Source organism: Nicrophorus vespilloides, unplaced genomic scaffold, assembly GCF_001412225.1.
Source record: "Nicrophorus vespilloides isolate i.1.1-1 unplaced genomic scaffold, Nicve_v1.0, whole genome shotgun sequence".
NCBI lineage: Eukaryota > Metazoa > Arthropoda > Insecta > Coleoptera > Silphidae > Nicrophorus > Nicrophorus vespilloides.
Window position 1 is genome coordinate 123,989 of NW_017095900.1, and position 20,845 is coordinate 144,833.

At 28.7% G+C, this 20,845-nt stretch overlaps 1 protein-coding gene across 1 annotated transcript; it reads right to left on the bottom strand.

Moving 5' to 3' along the window:
- Positions 1-386: 386 nt before the first annotated feature.
- LOC108567986 (pancreatic triacylglycerol lipase-like) lies at positions 387-18,671 on the bottom strand. Its single transcript, XM_017928821.1, has 12 exons — positions 18,596-18,671; positions 10,010-10,297; positions 8,480-8,634; positions 8,259-8,372; positions 4,432-4,584; positions 4,227-4,364; positions 3,088-3,175; positions 1,385-1,496; positions 1,226-1,326; positions 968-1,162; positions 581-911; positions 387-522 (listed from the first exon to the last, which is right to left on the bottom strand). The coding sequence occupies exons 2-12, from the start codon at positions 10,128-10,130 to the stop codon at positions 387-389; spliced, it is 1,644 nt and encodes a 547-aa protein (XP_017784310.1). The 5' UTR covers positions 10,131-10,297; positions 18,596-18,671.
- Between the last annotated feature and the right edge of the window lie 2,174 nt (positions 18,672-20,845).

Here is a 20,845-nt window from a genome sequence, read left to right on the forward strand (position 1 = left end):
CTAAATCATATTAAATATCACTTCGTATTTACAAAAAAAAATCCATCGCGGAGAATTTAAGTTTAAAATCTCCATAAAATTTGCTACAAAACTTACAAGCATATTTTATTTGTGGGTAAAACTATGCACGATTAAATAATCTTAAACATATTGGCAAAATAATTTTCAAGCTGATTTTGTACTCGAGTATTGTACTTGTACAAACACTTGACCTAACTTATATGAATATAAATAAACATTACAGAAAATGTTTGTTAGTAGTACTAATTTATATATAACAATGTTTAGTAAGAAAAATTTATACAGAATTATATAAAGAAAACAAAATCAACAATAAAAATATATCACTTGTGAAATAAAATTTAACAAATTGTAGATGTAATTTGCTAACTTATTTCTAGGCTCTGATTTTGTGGAGGCTTGCAGCTATCCAAGAAGATTGCTCTTCCTCTATTGGCGATGTCTGCATAATCCCTCTTATTCCTTGAGCATAGTTTACTAGAGAATTGAGCATCCCTTTTCCTGTAATAATAAAAGATTGTTACTATTTGGTTATTATGATTAAATGTTTGGATTTTACCCTCTACTGGGCATTTCTAGTTCTTCGACAGAAACGCTTTTAACGTAGAGATGGTCGTTGCACCAAAACAGGCACAAGGTTCTAGGTTCAAGGACATTCATGTCGTACTCCCAGTTAAGTTCCATCCGTTTGATATTCCCTCCCAAATCCGCCGGATGCGAGAGCACCATTGAGTATGTGGACCCGTGCTCCAACTTCATATCGCCAGAAGGTGTTAAATCTAGATTGACCACACCTTGCGGACTATGTAAGGAAGCTTTGATGAAACCCTGAACCCAAGTTTCGGCAGTCGTCGGTTTCGCCAGTTCCAAGCTTATTCGATAGAGGCGATCTTCAAAAACGTATTACAGTTAAACAACATAATCAATTACACCAAATTGGTCTTACGGCAAAACGGAAGTTCTCTACCGGTCGTCGTGAAGAACTTATTGCCTACGTTGTCCTGAAGTCTCGGCGAAATCTCGTTCTCTAATCCAGGACTGAGATCCGCATGGTAACCCATCAAGGCGCAATCCGTGGAACCAGGTTTGCATTTGAAGCACTTTCCGGAAACGAAGTGCTGGTAACTGGGACATTGGTGAGCTGCGAATGGAAGTGTTGCGTAACAATAAATTTATACGAAAACGGAAGTATTTTCGAACTCACCCAAGTACGGACACTGTCCGTTTATGCTCTCTATGAACAGCTTGATGGCCCTCACGTGATTGCATGCTACCAACACTCTTGATGCTTCCTCCAATCCTTCCCTTAAAATTCGTAAATCAATAGTAACCACATACAAATCTCAGTTGAAAAATTGAATACCTGATTAAGGTGAGGGGAACCAAAGGCGTCTGGGTGATATCGCATCCAGGCTGTTCTTTTCCATTGTTAGGATAGAAATCCAAATGTCCGCACGGTTGCGACATGCCGTATCCTGCGAAAATAAAAGTGGACAAGCATACATTACTATTAATTATTCCGCGCTATCAAATTGCCGTGTAATTAAGTCCGTTTTGCGAACGAAACTTCGCCATAGCCTCGTGAAAGTGTACGACAATTACATCTAATTTGTTGTCGCTGCAGTTTGCAGAAAAAAAATCGAAAGATTTACTGATGCTTCTACACAACGCTCGGCCTCTGACACTGACATTGGGTACATTGAGTTATGTGAGAATGCTAATAGGTAGGCCCGCCAGCCAGAGAGTAATATTTATTAGTTGGTGATCGATTTGCCTGTTGGTGATGTGACGTGAAGAAGAAAATGAGAAAGTCTCCGTCACACATATGGAACGTTGACCCCTTTTTTCCCTCGCAGACGAAGAGGTGAAATAAACAGATATAAATAAACAAACGTGCACATCATGAATCAAGTTCAAGGTTTTGTTTGCTCTTACAATTAAAGATCCGAAGAAACACAAACACGTGAAGAATGTGTAAGAAGATTTTAGATCTAAAGATTAAGACATTCTACTAATTATTACTTTCCACAGACTTAAAAAGCATTTTTACTTCATATCTCAGCATTGTTCAAATATACAGCATAAAGTTTAATTGAAATGTAATAATTAAATCAAGTTAATTAGCAGAATATGAAGACAATAAAATTATTAGTTTATATAATTTTATTGTCATTCTGCTAATTATTTTCACGTTTAATTTAATTTTTAATAAGATTTAAAGATCAAATATTAAATATAAAATTTTAAAATTATGAATTAAATTTAAAAGTAAAATTAATTAACTGAGTCTGATTCAAAAAAATACATTTAAATTAGAAATCTGCATTTTCCCTGTATAAATTTTAATTGCCAATATATTAATGATTTTTTCATTAGATTAAAATTAGAAATTTTACGTAGAAATGAAAAACAAGAAAGAAAACGAATTTTCTCTACGATTAATATTAATATATCAATCAATTAATTGAAAAGCTATGTAAACTGATGATGACCTCAGCCCGTTACCTATGTGGTAAATATGCAAATATCTATTGCCAGAGACATTGCTAGTCCGATCACAGCAACTTCATGTTCTAATTTATTTCAATCGCGGCTTCAAATGATGTTGTATAGATCTTGAGCAACTTCAACATCAATCGAATGTAAGATCCACAGTTTATGATGGGATTACAACATTCAGTTTATACATTTATAATGAATCTTAAACGCATTGAATTTAATGAGATCAAAAAATGTTTCTCTTTCTTTGCCAATATCTATTGTCAGAGACATTGCTAGTCTGATCACAGCAATTCCATGTTCTAATTTATTTCAATTCGAATCGCGGCTTAAATTGAATGTAATATCCGCCGGTTTGTGATGGGATTACAACATTCAGTTTTTACATTTATAATGAATATTAGACGTATTGAATTTAATGAAATCAAAAAGTGTTTCTCTTTCTATGCATAATAATTAATGTAAAGTTAAGATATCAAGTGAGAGGCGTGCAAATCGCTCTAGCTTTTCTCACTATCAGCGATTGTTAACATACAAACAAGAATTATTAGAATGAATAAAACTCACCGAGGAAGAAAATGCCTTTTCCATCCGTGTGTATAACGTCTACAAGTTCCGCATCTGTGGGATCCAATCTCACGTGAGCCGGCATATTCTGTAATAAGTTTCAAAGATAATATTAATTAAGTAATTAAGATCCCTAAACTTTAAATTTTTTGATTTTTCAATAGTTATGTTATCTTAACTGGCTATTTAGCACTAGTTGTCAATCAAGTCTTCTTAATCTTTGCTTGAATCAGTGACAAAATTGTTTAGGACCCTCAAGTAGTAAAATTTAGTGGTGTTTAGGGACCTCGAGTATTAAAACTAAGTAGTAAAAGTAAATGGTGTTTCGGGCCCTCAAGTAGTAAAAGTCAGTGGTGCTTAGGGACCTCGAGTATTAAAACTAATTGGTGTTTCGGGCCCTCAAGTAGTAAATGTAAGTGGTGTTTAGGGTCCTCAAGTAGTAAAACAAAGTGGTGTTTCGGGCCCTCAAATAGTAAAAGTAAGTGGTGTTTCGGGCCCTCAAGTAGTATAACTAAGTGGTATTTAGGGCCCTCAAGTAGTAAAAGTCAGTGGTGTTTAGGGACCTCGAGTATTAAAACTAATTGGTGTTTCGGGCCCTCAAGTAGTAAATGTAAGTGGTGTTTAGGGTCCTCAAGTAGTAAAACTAAGTGGTATTTCGGGCCCCAAATAGTAAAAGTAAGTGATGTTTAGGGTCCTCAAGTAGTAAAACTAAGTAGTATTTCGGGCCCTCAAGTAGTAAAATTTAGTGGTGTTTAGGGACCTCAAGTATTAAAACTAAGTGGTGCTTCGGGCCCTCAAGTAGTAAAAGTAACTGATGTTTAGGATCCTCAAGTAGTAAAAGTAAGTGATGTTTAAAACCCTCACATAGTAAAAATAAGTGTTGTTTAGAGGGCTTTCTTAATGTGGTCCTCCAAGAACGAACTTTCCACTTCGCTGTAAATATTTGTAACTGTTCTTTAGGGCTCTATAATTTTCTGTATTTTAAATCAAGGGGGCCTCAAATAAAAAATTGCTTGGTGCCATAAAAATTGTCTGAGGAGCCCGAATAATATTTTTATAGGAGAGACAAGCCACTGAATGGAATATCTTGTTAAGTATCATGAATTAGTATTAAAAGATCAGTGATTAATAAGACTTACTTGAAAGTAGGGTTCGGCTGGATCCAATCCTGTTATTCTTCCTAATCCCGGTACCAAAGCTCCTGCGTATCCAGCGGTGTGAGCTCCTAAAGAATGTCCAATAATATGAACATCTGACGCTTCCACGTTGTAATTTTTCTGTGACAAATACAACTCATTCAATAAACAAACACTTTCATTGATTTATTTTGAAAAAAGTCCTTACAATCAAGTAATTAATGAAGTATCCAAGCTCCAAACCCACCAATCGTGTATTGGCTGTGGCTTGAGTGTAGAGTGGTAAACTTCCTCCGGCCCAATCCACCACGAAAATATTCATATCGTCAGCTTTGATCAGCTCATCTCTCATATCTCCAACCTATTTATAAGATTCATAAAAAAACTACATTAACCATGATACATTTATTAAAAATTTAATCAATTTTACAAGACGTAGAACAAACAACAACCTTGATGTAGTTGTATCAATTAAACGCACATATTAATATTAATAACATGAAACAATGTACATTTTAATATAATGATATTAATTATACACAAATTGTATTTTTTTTTATATTTATTTCATTTTGAAATTCTGTTTTGCAAATAGAGAATTTATTAGATAAATCGCAAAATTTACAAGCAATAAATTACAAATAAAGTTCATTAAAATTCAAATAATAAATTAACATCATTTGGTTGTTAATCTTCCAAAAAATAGAAAAATACATTAATAATTAAAAATATAAAAAGCAATCATTTAATGAAAATATATAATTTTTCTAACAATAAAAAAATTTGAACATTTTTTATTTGTATATGTTTATTTCTTTTCATTCATTTCATTGTATAAAAGCAATTTGCAGCACGCAATGATTGAAATGGAATAACATTGTGTTTATTATAGTGGTACATCAACATGCAGACTGTTGACCTCTGAAATCCCAAAAACAGACTACGTTCATTAACATTGTATTTGTCGTTGCGTATGTATCTAGACATTGAATGAATGGCATTGAGTTAGTTTTAATTTTACAAATAGATGTTTCGATCTTCCAAATCCCTTGTCCAACTACATTATACAAGGACGAAAGCGAAGGGCGACATCTTCATTTCTTGTAAAAATGTTGTTTTTATTTTTTATAACATAACATTTTCTGTTGATACAATAACCTTCGCATGTATATTTTGTAATACATCTATAAAATATAAAAGTATAAAATTTAGTACTAAGAAAACATAAAGCAAATTTGTTTATTTATCTTGTAGAAGCTTTTTTTTCTGTTTTAATATTAACAGTGATATTTTTTTCTAGTACATAACAATTTCATTGTTTAAAATTTATACACAATTAATAATCAACTTTTTTATTTCAGGTATCAATTTTATATATATTTATTCCAATGTCTTCAACAAATAAATTTAGTTTAGTTCATTAAGTTCTAAACTAATAAAATTTAGTTATTTAAGTTTTATCAATAAAGGTAGTAAATAATTTTATATTTATTCCTGTATATAATAAAAATCTGTTGGCTTTAATGAATAGATGTAGTTTTGTTTTTGAAGCTTTAGATACAATTTCATTAAATATTACTTAAACTAATTTCAAAATATTAATTTAGATAAAAAAAATGGTATTTTTTTTTAGCAAATTCAGTCAATAATCTCAGTTGTTTTTTTTTCAAATTTTAATGTATGTAATTATTTTATATTTCTTCTAGTATATAAAATGTCCGTAGTAAGTAAATAAAGTTTAGTTATATAAGTTTTATCTATAGTATAAAAAAATATGAATTAAACTAATTTAAAGTTTTTATTTCAAAATTTGTATGTAGGTAAAAAAATTATATTTCTTCCTGTATACAACATTTTCTGTTGATAAAATGACTTCAATAAATAAATGAAATTTTCTTCTTCAAGGTATATACACATTATCAAAAATTATTAATTAAATTTAAAATTTATATTTCAATTTTTTTTATGCAGGTAATAATTTTATATTTCGTCCATTGACTTCTACAAATAAATGTAGTTTAGTTCTCTTTAAACTTTATACCCAATTAATAATCATTTTTTTTATTTCAGGTAACAATTTTATATATATTTATTCCAATGTCTTCAATAAATAAATTTAATTTAGTTCATTAAGTTCTAGACACAATTCAAAAAATATTACTAAAACTAATTTCAAAATATTAATACAGATTACAATTTTGACTTTCCTCTAGTAATTTCAGTAAATATTTGAAGTTGTTTTTTTTAATTTAAATGTATTAAATCTGTTGATACAATTGCCCAATAAGTAAATAAAATTTAGTTTAGCTTTATCAATAAATGTAGTTTTGTTTTTGAAGCTTTAGATATAATTACAAGAAATATTACTTAAACTAATTTAAAAATGTTAATATAGATAAGAAAATGGTATTTTTTTTAGCAAATTCAGACAATAAACTCAAATTGTTTTTTTTTCAAAATTTTAAGGTAATTATTTTATATTTCTTCTAGTATATAAAATGTCCTTAATAAATAAATAAAGTTTAGTTACATAAGTTTTATCTATAATTTTAAATATGAATTAAACTAATTTAAATTTTTTATTTCAAAATTTGTATGTAAGTAAGAATTTTTTATTTCATCCTGTATATAACATTTGCTGTTGATAAAACGCCCCCAGTAAGTAAATAAAGTTTCGTTATTTAAGCTTTATCTATAATTTAAAAAAATATGAATCAAACAAATTTCAAGTCCTTTTTTCAAAATTTTAATGGAAGTAACACTTTTATATTTCTTCTAGTATATAATATTGCCTCTTCTAAAAATTATTTCAACAAATAAAAGGGGTTTACATCTTTAAACTTTAGAAATTATTTAAAGAAATATTAAATAAACTAATTTAAAGTTTCCATTTCAAAATTGTAGATATTGTATATTTCTTGTATATTATTATATATTTCTTCCTGTATATAAAATATTCTGTTGATAAAATGATAAATAAATGATGATAAATAAATGAAATTGTTTACACATTATCAAAAATTATTAATTAAATTTATATTTCAATTTTTTAATGCAGGTAACAATTTTATATTTCGTCCTTTGACTTCAACAAATAAATGTAGTTTAGTTCTTTAAAGTTTAGAAATTATTAAAAAAAAATATTTAAGCAATATTATTTAAATTTGAATTTTCTTTTGCATGTAATAAATTTATATTTCATTTTCCTGTTGATAAAATATTTTCAACAAATAAATGAAATTCAATTTTTCAAGTTATATATATAAATAATGATTAATTAAACTAATTTCATGTTAACTTTTCAATTTTTAATAAATTTATTACTAAAGTAATAAGAACATTGATTTTACTTGAATTAAAGTTTGTGTATTTTGTTGTTTCAAAGCAAACTTGCTACAGTTTCTAATGTCATAATAATTCATAATTCTTTAGTCTGTACAGTGGAAGGGTATTGTAACAAACAAAGCGATAGTCGAATGCTATTGGAAAACGTAAAGAAAGTTGCGCTGCAGATGTATACACAAAAATCTGTTATCTAACAAAGAATACGGAGAAGTGAATGTATCATATTTATTATGCTTCCTTCGGTCGAGCATCGTGAACAGCCCATTACGAAGAAGTATCGCAAAAATGTTCAAAGTCATCTGGCAGATAGTGAAATCGCATTAGACTAGACCACCACAAAAGATAACCACCGGAAGCTATGCGAAACAGCGTTAGCCTAGGTCACGAAATTGCGAAATCGGGTTAACCAAGTCGATTCTCGTTTTGACATAATCTTTCGCAAGATGTTGAACCAGACGAGAAAATGCAATTAACCGAGATGCAGAGAATTAATACGCAACTGCCACAAAACGGGCACATTTTTATTATGAACTGGAGCGAATGGTATATTTTTTAAAAAATAAACGATAATTCGAAGCGCAAATACGCATACCATTCGGGCCTTTCGCAACGCGTTTATTATATAACGCGTGAAACGCAAAGACCCACTTTTGTCCGTCGAATGCCAACAATAAAAAAAAATACACTTACCCAATTCGAAAGAGGCGTATCTATGAAGCCGTGTATTATGAACTTGGACTTCTTCTTTGGATCAAACTTGGACTTCTTGATGGTCTTCTCGTCTTGCGGACGAAGTATTTGACCCTGAAATTAAGAAATTTACTAATTTACTTTCTTCTATCAGATAATAAGATTTTGATTTTTCTTAATAACAGCATTCTCTTTTGGAAAGGTTAATTTGTTGGACTAACCTCGGTGGGATTCAGTCTGGTGTAGAGTATAAACCTGGTGTTGATCACCGATCTCGGCAAGGGAAAGACGTTGAAAGGCCTGTGTATTAGATGGTACCAGCTCCTCGTGATGTTGAGACACCCGAGCTCGTCGTAGCAGCGTGACTCGTTCTCGACTTCCAGAAGAGAAAATTAAATGCATCATTTAGGTAATTTCGCTTCGAAAAGTCAGGAAAAGAAAAAAGAAACAAGCATCCGTTTTTCCTTCCTCCTTATGCGAACGGACACTCTAGCTCCGAGCTAACACTAAAGCAATCATACGTAAACACTTTTACTTTACATTCCTAACTGCCACTTTTACAACAACTCTATTTGTTCCATTGATTTATACACAGCCAAATCATCTTAATTGAATTACCATAGTTATAACGCAACAATCCATAATATAATCAGATACGCATTATTGTCTTTAGTTCTGGGAATTCTTGTCATTTTTTAAGATCAAATCCCACGAACTTAATCACAAAAATCACTAGAATTTTACTAAATTTGAATGAAAAAAAAAATGAATGGGATATAATAAATATTCAAATATTACACAAGATTTAGAAATCACATGTTTCTACTATCATTTTCTTCGTCAAAAATCTGTCGTTTTGTGTATAAATTTCAAATAAGTTTGTCGTAAAATCTAGTATTTAATTGCTTTAAATTAGTACAGCTCCATGTAAAGAAAGTCGCGCCGCTTTTAATTTACCCATATTTCATTTCTAATACCGTATTGGAAAATGTTAATATATTTAAATTGGCCTCTCTAGTGATTAATAAGTTTTTTGCTGCATGCATTTTCTCTCACCGAAAGCTATTTAAACAACAAATTAAATACACCTATCTCTCGATTTACACGCTAGATACGCTCCTGAGAAAAACTTGTAAATCGAAATTATAACTTTTTGAATGTAAATCAAAAAGTATGCAAAACAAACGTTTAATTTCGTCAAACCAAACTGTTAGTGTTGCTTAGTCTCAACATTTTTTTTAGTTCTCGGGACACAAGACAAATGTTTAAGGTATTCCCGGGAATTCTCGGGACTCGAGTACATTTAAATACGTGAGTGCATTTAAAGACTCGTCTGTAAGTCTATTTCATAATTTTCTAGCAAAATTTCCTGCTAAGGAAAATGACCTTTCATATTCAGTAGTTGTTAGTTTTATGAACAGAAGTCAATTATACAAAAGATCTAAATTGCTGTTTTTCTTCAGTTCCTTCAAAAATGTTAAATATTTTCAGTACTTTATATTGATCCCTGCATTAAGTTCAAACTATTGCTGGAAAATGTTTCAGAGTTATCATTACCACTTTCAAAATTGATAAAAATTTCGAAATTTATCGAGTCTTGAACAATAATTCCCTATATATTTTTCCAAAATTCCCGGGTATTCCCGATTCAGTAACCCTATTATTTATTTTTTAAACCGTATAAAAGCAAAAGCGTGCAAAGAATGTACCGTGTAAAACGAAGGGTATTTATATATTTAGTTTTCACTTACATGGAAGCCAAGGAATTGTGACTTCCATCTTATCGCTCCTCGCCCATCCTAGAGAATCCAGAATTCCGGCATTTGCTGCTTGGGATGCAGCCAGGACGAAGACACAAATTGCAATCATCATGTTTCTTTCAAAGTTTTATAAATGCACGTAGAACCAAAAAAAAACACTAATCTTCAATCTTGTTCATCTCACGTTTCCTCTTCGATTCTTCTATATTCACTTGCTCTTAAAGTACTGTCCAAATGTCTTCAGTTAAACACTAAGCTTCATGGTTTACTGCAGCAGACCTGAAAATATAACAACTTTAATAATAACATGCGTTTGTTTATTCAACTAAAGTATAGATAAAGTATAGTATAAATAGACTGTATAGTTCAATCCAATTGCGTAATGCGAATGCAGTTTTATAGGCAAGAGCGGTAATAATTAATGTCTGATAAATTGGAAAATAATTTCTCCTGGTTTGTGCAATCTGGGAAATCGAAATTATGATTATGTGCACGGTTCCGCATCAACCGTTTCCTAATTAAGGAAGCAACTGCGATGCAAAATGTGAGTAATAATTTTAAATCATTGCACGCAACGTTTACAGCACAAAGCAAAATTATCACATAAACATTTCCTATTCGCTTTTATCAAATTAACAAATACAATGATTTCGATCCAAACAAACATAAAAAATAAATTGCGTAGCTTATCATTAGTATTACAAATCGGATCTCTTTATTTATTATTCATTGATTACTGTTGAACCGCGGATTACGTACGTGCGTTATCTCCAGGATTTCCCGGGAATAAACCGCTTTCAAGACGCACAGAATTTCTTCACGTTTCGTAAATCCTTATGACGTAATCTAAAGTAGTAATGTTTAGCAAATCGATGCAGCAGAGTGTGTTTTGTGCTTGTGACCCGTTGCTTCTCGGTGACCCGATTGAAGCGGTGATTACAGTAAAAAGAAACATGACGTTTTATTCTTCTTTGCACATTGATTTTGAAGCATTTGGCATACTTTTTTTTCTTCTTCACAATTTGAAACGACAAAAAAGAGAAACAATACAAGAAACTGTAAATAAATACAACCTGAATACGGGATTTACGCTAAAATTCAATTTGTCATTTCGTTCGACTTTCCAAATTTTTCATCTATTTAAATAAAAAACAAACCTTGATTTTGTTCCATTCAGATATTCGCATTCATTTTAATACGTGACAAAAATAATGTCACTCTTGTATAGTCGCTTCTGGACTTACGACAAATGGACAAATTCATGTTTCGAAACTTCAAACGTAAGTTTTCGCAACAAAAATTATGTACTTATGCGTAAATAAAAATGAATAACTCTTAATTCTTTTTTTTCCTTAATTGGTAATTACAAATGAGTAATTTAGGAAAATATTTAACGAAAATGATATTTATATGAAGTTTATTATTCACGAATATGAAATAGTTTTGTCGTAAGTTAGAAGTGTTCGTAAGTCGAACAGTTACTGTATCATGAATAGCCTGTTTGTTAAATTGATGTTTAGAAGAGAAACCTCCTAAATAATGTATATGTAAAACATTGCTTGAATGATACTGATTGGCATATTATAATTATTTTAATTTTTTTGGAAATAAATAGAAGAATTGTGCAAAGACACTTACATAATAAAAAATGTGTAAATAATTGTAGTCATTTCTCGACTTACGAAATACGGATTCCCAAGTTCAGTCCCAAGTTGAAATGATTGTAAGTCAAATTTCACACAAAAAATGTGTATTTCTACGTACATAAAAAAATAGCTTTTAATTCTTATTTTTTAATTGTTATCTACAATTAAGGAATATGATTAACGAAAACTGTAAAAAATTATCATTCTTTTTATGAAATTTATTATGCGTGAATATGGAATGTATTTTTTTGTCGTAAGTAGATGTGGTCGTAAGTCAAACAGTTGCTTAATTTTAAATTGATATTTAGTACAAAAACATCATAATTAATACATACGAGAAAACTGTATGCATTAATTATGATTCGGTTAATACATTACGCATTATTTGATTCGTGTACGTGTTATACGAGTATGTTCCTCGTATAATACCGATAATTTAAATAACATGTTTGAAATTCCCGCATTTTGTCGTATTGAATGAGAATCGCGTTATATAAAAAAAGGTGTACCAATATTTTTAACGCGTTGTACGAAGAAACCTCAGAATTAATGATTACAGCAGATTTCCGTACGATTCGGTTAATACGCGTTGTAAAAACTCGCGTTATTTGAATCGTTTTATACGTATATGTTCCTCGTAAAACACGGACAAATTAAATAACATGTTTGAAATTCCCGCATTTTGTCGCATTGAATGAGAATCGCGTTATATAAAAAAGGTGTCCCAATATTTTTAACGCGTTGTACGAAGAAACCTCATAATTAATGCATACAGTAAATTTCTGTATGATTCAGTTAATACGCGCTGTTATAACTCGCGCTATTTGAATTGTGTTATAAGTATATGCTCCTCGTATAACACGGATAATTTAAATAACATGTTTGAAATTCCCACATTTTGTCGTATAGAATGAGAGCCGCGTTATATAAAAAGGTGTCCCAATATACTGTTATACGAGTGTGTTCCTCGTATAACACGAATAATTTAAATAACATGTTTGGAATTCTCGCATTTTGTCGTATTGAATGAGAATCGCGTTATATAAAAAAGGTGTCCCAATATACTGTTATACGAGTATGTTCCTCGTATAACACGAATAATTTAAATAACATGTTCGACATTTTGTCGTTTTGAATAAGAATCGCCTTATATAAAAAAGGTGTCCCAATATTTTTAACGCGTTGTATGAAGAAACCTCACAATTAATGCATACAGTAAATTTCCGTATGATTCGGTTAATACGCGTTGTAAGAAATTGCGTTATTTGAATCGTGTTATACGAGTATATTCTTCGTATAACACGAATAGTTTAAATAACATGTTTGAAATTCCCGCATCTTGTCGTATTAAATGAGAATAGCGTAATATAAAAAAGGTGTCCCAACCTTTTTTAGCGCGTTGTATATACTTAAAACATTTCTTGAATGCTACTGATTAATACATTATAAATATTTTATTTTTTTAGCTAATTTTTGATCAAAAATAATCAAAAAGGCATAAATTAAACAAAATTGTGTAAATAAAATTAAATATAAAAAAAGAAATATATGAATTAATATTATGATATTCTTTAAAATGAACGTAAGTTGGGCGTGATCCTTGTTGAATGCACTTTCATTCGCGTCTCCATTACTTATTTTTCTTTCCATATTAAGCGTTAACAACAATGGGTTTCAATTAAATCGCCGGTTATGGGATTGTTAATATTATTGTTGCCGGTCTTTTTTTACTTATTTTTTTCTTTCTTTCTTCTTCTTTATCATTATTACAATGTAATGATGTCGTTTGGTTAGTTTATTGCGCGCTCCGACCTCGCCTGCTAAAAAAGAAAGCAATACCAATGTGGGGCATCAATTCGTTAGCCTCAGGTATTTATTTACATGTAGTATATTTATGTGTGCTGAATGCATCCACTGTTGTAATTATATTTTTTTACTATTTTTTTTTTTGTACGAAAATGCAATGAAAATCTCAGAAAAACAAATTAACAGCAACTAATTAATTGTATGAAGATTACAAAAAATTGAGATTTTATAAAAATGTTCTTTAGTTTAATATTTATTATTAAAATCTATAAATTATTTTGATTTTGACAATTAAGATTTAGTTTGCTTTGAAATTCAAACCGTACTATAGTGAAACCGCAGGAACACCTCGCGTAGTACGGTTAATAGATTCTGCTAATATCCCGCACTGTTTGAGACCGCACTAATCGAGGACTTAAAACTACGTTTATGTAACAAGAATACATTTTTTTATTTTGATTCTGACAATTAAAATTTACTGTGTTTTGAAATTCAAACCGTACTATAATGAATCCGCAGGAATATCTAGCGTAGTACGGTTAATAGATTCTGCTAATATCCCGCACTGTTTGAGACCGCACTAATCGAGAACTTGAAAACCGTTTTTATGTATTAAATATAATACTTTTTGATTTTGTCATTTAAGATTTAGTTTGTTTTGAAATTTAAACTGTACTAGTGAAACCGCACTGATCGAAGCCGCACTATTGCTGTATAGTATAGTAGTATAGTACACTCCAACTATATTATTATTGGATGTAAACAAATATATTTGTATGAAAATTAATGAAATTTTTACTCATTTTTTTTGGTAATAAATTGTAATGAATTCATAAGAATCAACATCCAACAAGAAATTTATTGGTATATTGACCCGACATTAATATTATTTTTTATTTTGTTATTATTATAACCTTTTTTTTAACATATTCGCTATTAAATTAATAATTCTATTAATATATTATGTAAACTATAATAAATTCATATATTCAATGATAAAATATGTGTACTAATTACATTATACACAATTTAATTTTATCTCATATTTAACATATACATTATTAAATTAATAAATATATTTATATATTATGTGACAATTCATTAAAATATTCAGTGATAATAAGTAAATGTAATTTCATTATACAATTGTCTTCAAGTAAACAACAACAAATGTAATTAGTATATTGACCCGAGTTTAGTATTGTTTATATATTTTGTTGTTATTATCGCATATTTTTAACTTATACATTTCGAACGAAGATAGTTACACACAATCATCTAGGAAAGTATTTTGAATTAAGTACTTTTATGATTACATTTCATACCGGACTTCCCCCGAAACTTATTCAGGAATTCCCAGAAGACAACGATAATTTTCTCCATATCTCGGAATCACTTATAACATTATTACAACTTATCAGAATTATGTATATAATTTGAATCACCTATGTTATTGCAATCCTGTATATAATTTGAATGGTCTATGTTATTACAATTTATACATAATTTGAATCACCTACGTGAGAGATCGCGGCTCTTAAAAGGATTAATTGTGGTTCTTTACGTTATTAAAAAATATTTGGTTAAATCGGTCTGTCCACGATCTATTGGCTCTCTAAACATTTATTTAACAGATATAACCTTCAAACTGGCTCTTCATTCCCAAAAAGGTTAGCGACCCCTGATCTACGTTATTTCAAGTTATCAGAATCCTATACATAATTAATTTTAAATTAACCACCTACACTTACTTTTATTTACATATAAAATGATAAAAGTATACCTAATTGATTTGATGCTATTTAATGGACAAAATAGCCCTTTATAACAGTTAATTATTTCTTATTTTATTATTCTAAAAGCTCTAACTTATTACAAAAAATTAACTGTCCAAACAAAAATTATAATGTCTTTATTAAAATATAATATTTTTGAAAGATGTACTATATGTTTTGTTGAATTTGTTTCTTTTGTCGTTTTTTATTAAATAATTGTGATGTTTACATTGAAAAGTATTTGTAAGTAAGTATTTTGTTTATTTTAATCTATTTTTTCAAATATATGCAGTCAGTAATACAAAATTTAACAGATATAAAATTAAAAACCATAATTTACGAACAAATTCTACTTACGAAAAGCCCTTTGGAATGGAAATAGTTCGTAACCCGCGACTTACGAACTAGTTCCGGTATTTAAATACCTTTTAATTTTTTATTAATTTATTTATGACTTTTCTTGTAAATATTATTAATTTTCGATATTTAAATTAAATTTATTACATATAATTTAATCGATAATAAACAAACTTATTTTTTTTTATGTTATCTCCAGTATTTTCATATTGTTAATACTAACACGTTGAATTAAACTACATATAAAAAATATGTATACACTTGATTATTTTTCGATTTAATCACAATATTTTTGTGCAAATATTTCTCTTTCAATGTTTATTTCAATGCATATGTTTATTCGCAGAATCGTGTTATTAAATTGAACAATTTTGTTAGTTATCTTCAATATTTTTGTTATTGTCGTCAATATCTGTTCTACAAATATTTATTTAATGCTTGTACCTTAGCAGAAATAAGTCTATATATAACATCTCACTCAATAAGTTCGTAGGATGACATACACATGGAGCCTCTATCAAAAAATCCATATGATGTTTAGAAAGTACCAACCTTCAGACGACACCTGACAAAATTTCATGACAATCTGACGTTTAGTTCACAAGTTAGAGTGGTTTTAGTGACGCTACTTTTGTAATTTCCAAAACAATGAAAAAATCTGAATGTTGATGTGTTGTTAAAACATTACATTTTGATGGGAAAAAGAAATACCGTTGAAGCAAATCAATGGCTTGATAAGTGTTATTAAATGGTTTTGGCCGATCGTAAATTGATGTCGCGGGATATAGCTGATACCCTGAAGTTATCAGAAGGCGTGTATTCAGCATTTTCCACGAACATTTGATCATGAAAAAGCTTTTTTCGAAATGGGTATCGCGTTCAAGCTCAAAGTGGATCAAAAACAACAACGATTTGATGATTCCGATCGCTATTTAGAGCTGTTCAAACGAAATAAAAAGGATTTTTTCATGTACTCAAGAGTCAAATCGGTCGTTAGCTGAGTGGACAGCAAAGGATGAAAGCCGTATTTTGAGGCCAAAGATAAATCATACTACAAGAAAAGTATCGAAATGTTAGAGAAACGTTGGTATGAGACTATGTTAAATATTGCCCAAAAGTTATTGATGAATTTATTGAGTGAGGTGTATTACATAATTGATTCACTTATTTGCTAATAATAACAGTAAAGTTAACTTATATACATTTTTTACCAAAAAAATGTCAATATCTCTTATTTAATTTTCTTTACAAAAAGTTTACCATTATTATTATTATTAAGAAAATTATTGCTGTGTATTAAATTTCAAATAATTATTAAAAAATATAGATAAACTTACAATATTTGTATCACTTTTATAATTAAATTCAATCACGTAAACTGATGTTATTAACTTAAAGAAAAATGAAAATATATAGAATTAGGACGAGTTTGGTACTGATTATTTAATTACGTTTGTGATTTTATAATAATAATTAATATTATTATATAGAAATAATTGATTTTTTACCTATTAGTTAATAATAACAACAAATTCACTTCAATGTATAATACATTATCAATTTCTCATACCCATACATAATAATTTCAATGTATGTAAATTCATAATTAATTGCAATAAATTACTTTTATTATTATTAATTTATGTATTAATAAAACCAATGTTATATTTTAATTAAGATCTTCTATATAATTAGCACATAGAAGATCTTAATTAATGAATAGTCCCAACATTTGCTTGCAATCATTGAGTAAAGTAAGTATAGATAATGACCTCGCATAGTGCGGCTTTTATCAGTCCGGATTCACTATAGTCCGGTTTGATAATTTCAAAACAAACTACATTTTAATTGAGCACAATAAATTCTAAACAGTACACAAAATTGTAAGTTTATATATTTTTTTGGATTAGTCTGGTTTCAAACAGAAATGTTTACCCACAACATCGGATTTCCAATAAAGTTTTGCAGAATTTCCAAGAAGTTTTACAGTAAAGATTACAAAAGAAAAACAATAATAATTAAAAAAGATTATTAGTTATGCAATTGTCATGTTGTTAAAATTAAAATTAATCAACAAAAGTGTTTAAACATGTTTTTTCCATTCATACAATAAAATCTGTTATTGCGTGGTTTATTTGCTTATATTATAATTAGTTCCTCGATTAGTCCGGTCTCAAACAGTCCGGAATATTTATAGAACTAATTACTTGCAATATGCGAGATATTACTGTACTTTTCTGATAACATTTCGTACCGTACTTTCAATGAATTTCTCCAGAATTTCCAAGAAGTTTTACAGTAAAGATTACAAAAGAAAAAATAATAATAAAGAAGATTATTCGTTATGCAAATGTCATGTTGTTAAGATTAAAGTTAATCAAGAAACGACAATTAAAAAAAAAATAATTAACTAAAATCTCTTGCATATATTAATGATTGGTTGCTCAACGCCACCATCTATTGTTGTTTGGAAGGCTTTTCAACAGTTAAATTGGCATCGATATATAGAAACAGACACAAGGATGCGATCGTCGTGTCGAAACACACCTGATTTAGATTGCAATTAAAAAAAAATGCGCTTTGCAATTACTGTTAGAATTACAATTACTATTTATTTATTGTGAGTGAAGTGTTCGAATTTATAAATGATAGAATTCCTCGTCCGAATAAGGAAACAATTTGTTACAAAATCCATTCCCGTTTTAACCGAATGGGAAAGTAATAGCAATTCCGCTATGAAGCGTTATTATTATTAGAAGTAAAAGAAAAAATTGTAATTCAAACGTATACAAACTGATTTTTGTAGCTTCCGTTTAGATGTCGTCTTCATAAGACAAAATGCTTTAGCTAATTTAATAAATCACCGATTTTTTTTTTCATAAAACACTCTTTTGTAAGCACCGATTTTTGTTTTGTTGAAAACACACAACTTATTTATCTTAATTTTTTGATGATTCGATCAACTTTGATGGTTAGATGTAAGGATAACTGACCTACTCGCACAAGGAACACCGATTGAAGCACAGAAATGTTGTTTAGTAGAGGAGACACACGTCCGCGACGCGCGCCCAACTCGGAATAACACGAAACCGCGGCAGCGGTATTATTTTAACCTTTCATTCGCGCACGAGTTACACAAGATAAAAACATTGATTATGCAAGGTGAAAAGCTTTCTCTAGCGAACGGCGATGTCGGATCGCTAGTCGGTCTCGAGACGCTCGACGTCGCGACGTCCGGAAATCCTACAAGTTCTCAGCAATGATTTTCCGGATTAGTAATTTCCATACACTTCCTATAAAGAAAATAGAAACAGTTCCGATCATTATCAAATCACTCAGTTTTCCAATTTTACCATTGTTTTTTCTAAGTGTAATCAAATATACTAATTTAAGAATATAAAAATTATATATTGAATTAATAGAAATTTTATAAACATTTAAAACTTTTGCAAGGAAGTAAATATAATATTTTATATATTTAAAACTTTATTAAATTATTTATATAAATGTTTTTTTTGCTATTAAAAAAAATGAAGTTAATTGTATCAAATTTAATCCAAAATAAATAAACGCAAATATTTGTGTAATTTTCAATATACTCGTATTATTAATACTAAATCGATGAATTAAAATACAGGTATCAACCAACTTACAAACTAGTTCCGTTCCAAAGAATTGTCCGTAAGTAGAATTTGTTCGTAAGTCGGGGGAATTTTAAACATTTACTTTATCATGGTTTTTACTTTTATATATGTTGAATTATAGCATTACTGACTAATTATTCAGTCAGTAAGAAAAGATTAAAATTAACAAAATGCTTACTTACAAACACTTTTCAATGTAGACATCATAATTATTTAATAAAAAACGACAAAGAAATAAATGCAACAAAACAGATTATCAACATTTGTTTGGACAGTTAATTAATCTTTTAAAATTTTGTTCGTAACTCCGAGAGTTCGTAAGTCACAATATTTTGACATTAAAAGCAAGAATACACAAATTTGCTTTATTAGTATTGAATTAATACAAAATTTATTTGAAGAAAATAATTATAATATTTTATTAAATTTTGGTAAACATTTTTTGTTTTTCAAACAAATTCTACTTCAAAGCGTGATTTTGATGCATGTCGTCTTAATAAGAAAATCCCGAAAATTTTACAAACTCTCAACAATACTTTTCCGAATTAGTAATTTCCATTATTAAATCACTTAGTTTTCCAATTTTACTATTGTTTTTTTTTAAGCGCAAGAATTTCTAAAAATACAAAAATTTAGTTAATTATGTATAATTAATTATGTATATTTCAACCTTTATTAAATCATTTTGATAAAAAGCAGAAATTATTATAAATCATTAAAATAAATGCAAAAATATGATTAATTTATTAATTTCGACAAATTTAATAAATTTATTCTCAAAGAAAAATATGTAAAATTTTGTTTAATTTATCAATTTATTTAATATAGAAAAAATGAGACATTTACAAAACTTTTTCATCAACAAATCTAAAAAACATACAAGTTTACTTTAGGAAACAAAACTATTAAGTCACTTATTTATTGGTAAATATAGCAAATTAGTCCTTGGTATATCACATACAAAAGGAAATAAATTATCTAAAGGGGTCAATGTCATTGAGAATATTTCTTAGGTTTCTAAGGAATGTGTATGTTAATCTGTATTTTTTATAACCTTTTAATATTTAGATAATTTACTTTAACCAAATCATTTAACAATTTTAAAGTAAATTCAAATTTTACTACTTATTTATTGTTATTATTACTTACCTATTTTGGACCAAACCGATAATAGAATTTCTAATAATAATATTATTAATTGCTAAAATACAAGAAATCATAATTTAACATTTCCATACAATAATAATGAAACAAAAAGTCACCTTCTACAAAGGGCTATTAACCATAGGTCTTTCTGTCCTAGAATTTCTATTAATTATGAAATTAATTTAAAAATTATTAATTAAAAAAAAAATAAAGAGAACAAAGTTTGAAAAAAACTAATTTATGAAATTAAAAGAAATATTATTGATATAAATGCAAAAATATCCAAATTTATAGTGGAAATCAAAAAATGCGCGAGAGACTTTAACTATCAATGAAACGACGAACCCGAAACATTATTCGTTTTTACTATTCAAAAATTTGTTACAATTAAACTGTAAACTTATTTTGTGGTAATTCACTATATTTTTGTTAATATTAAATAAATTTTAATTA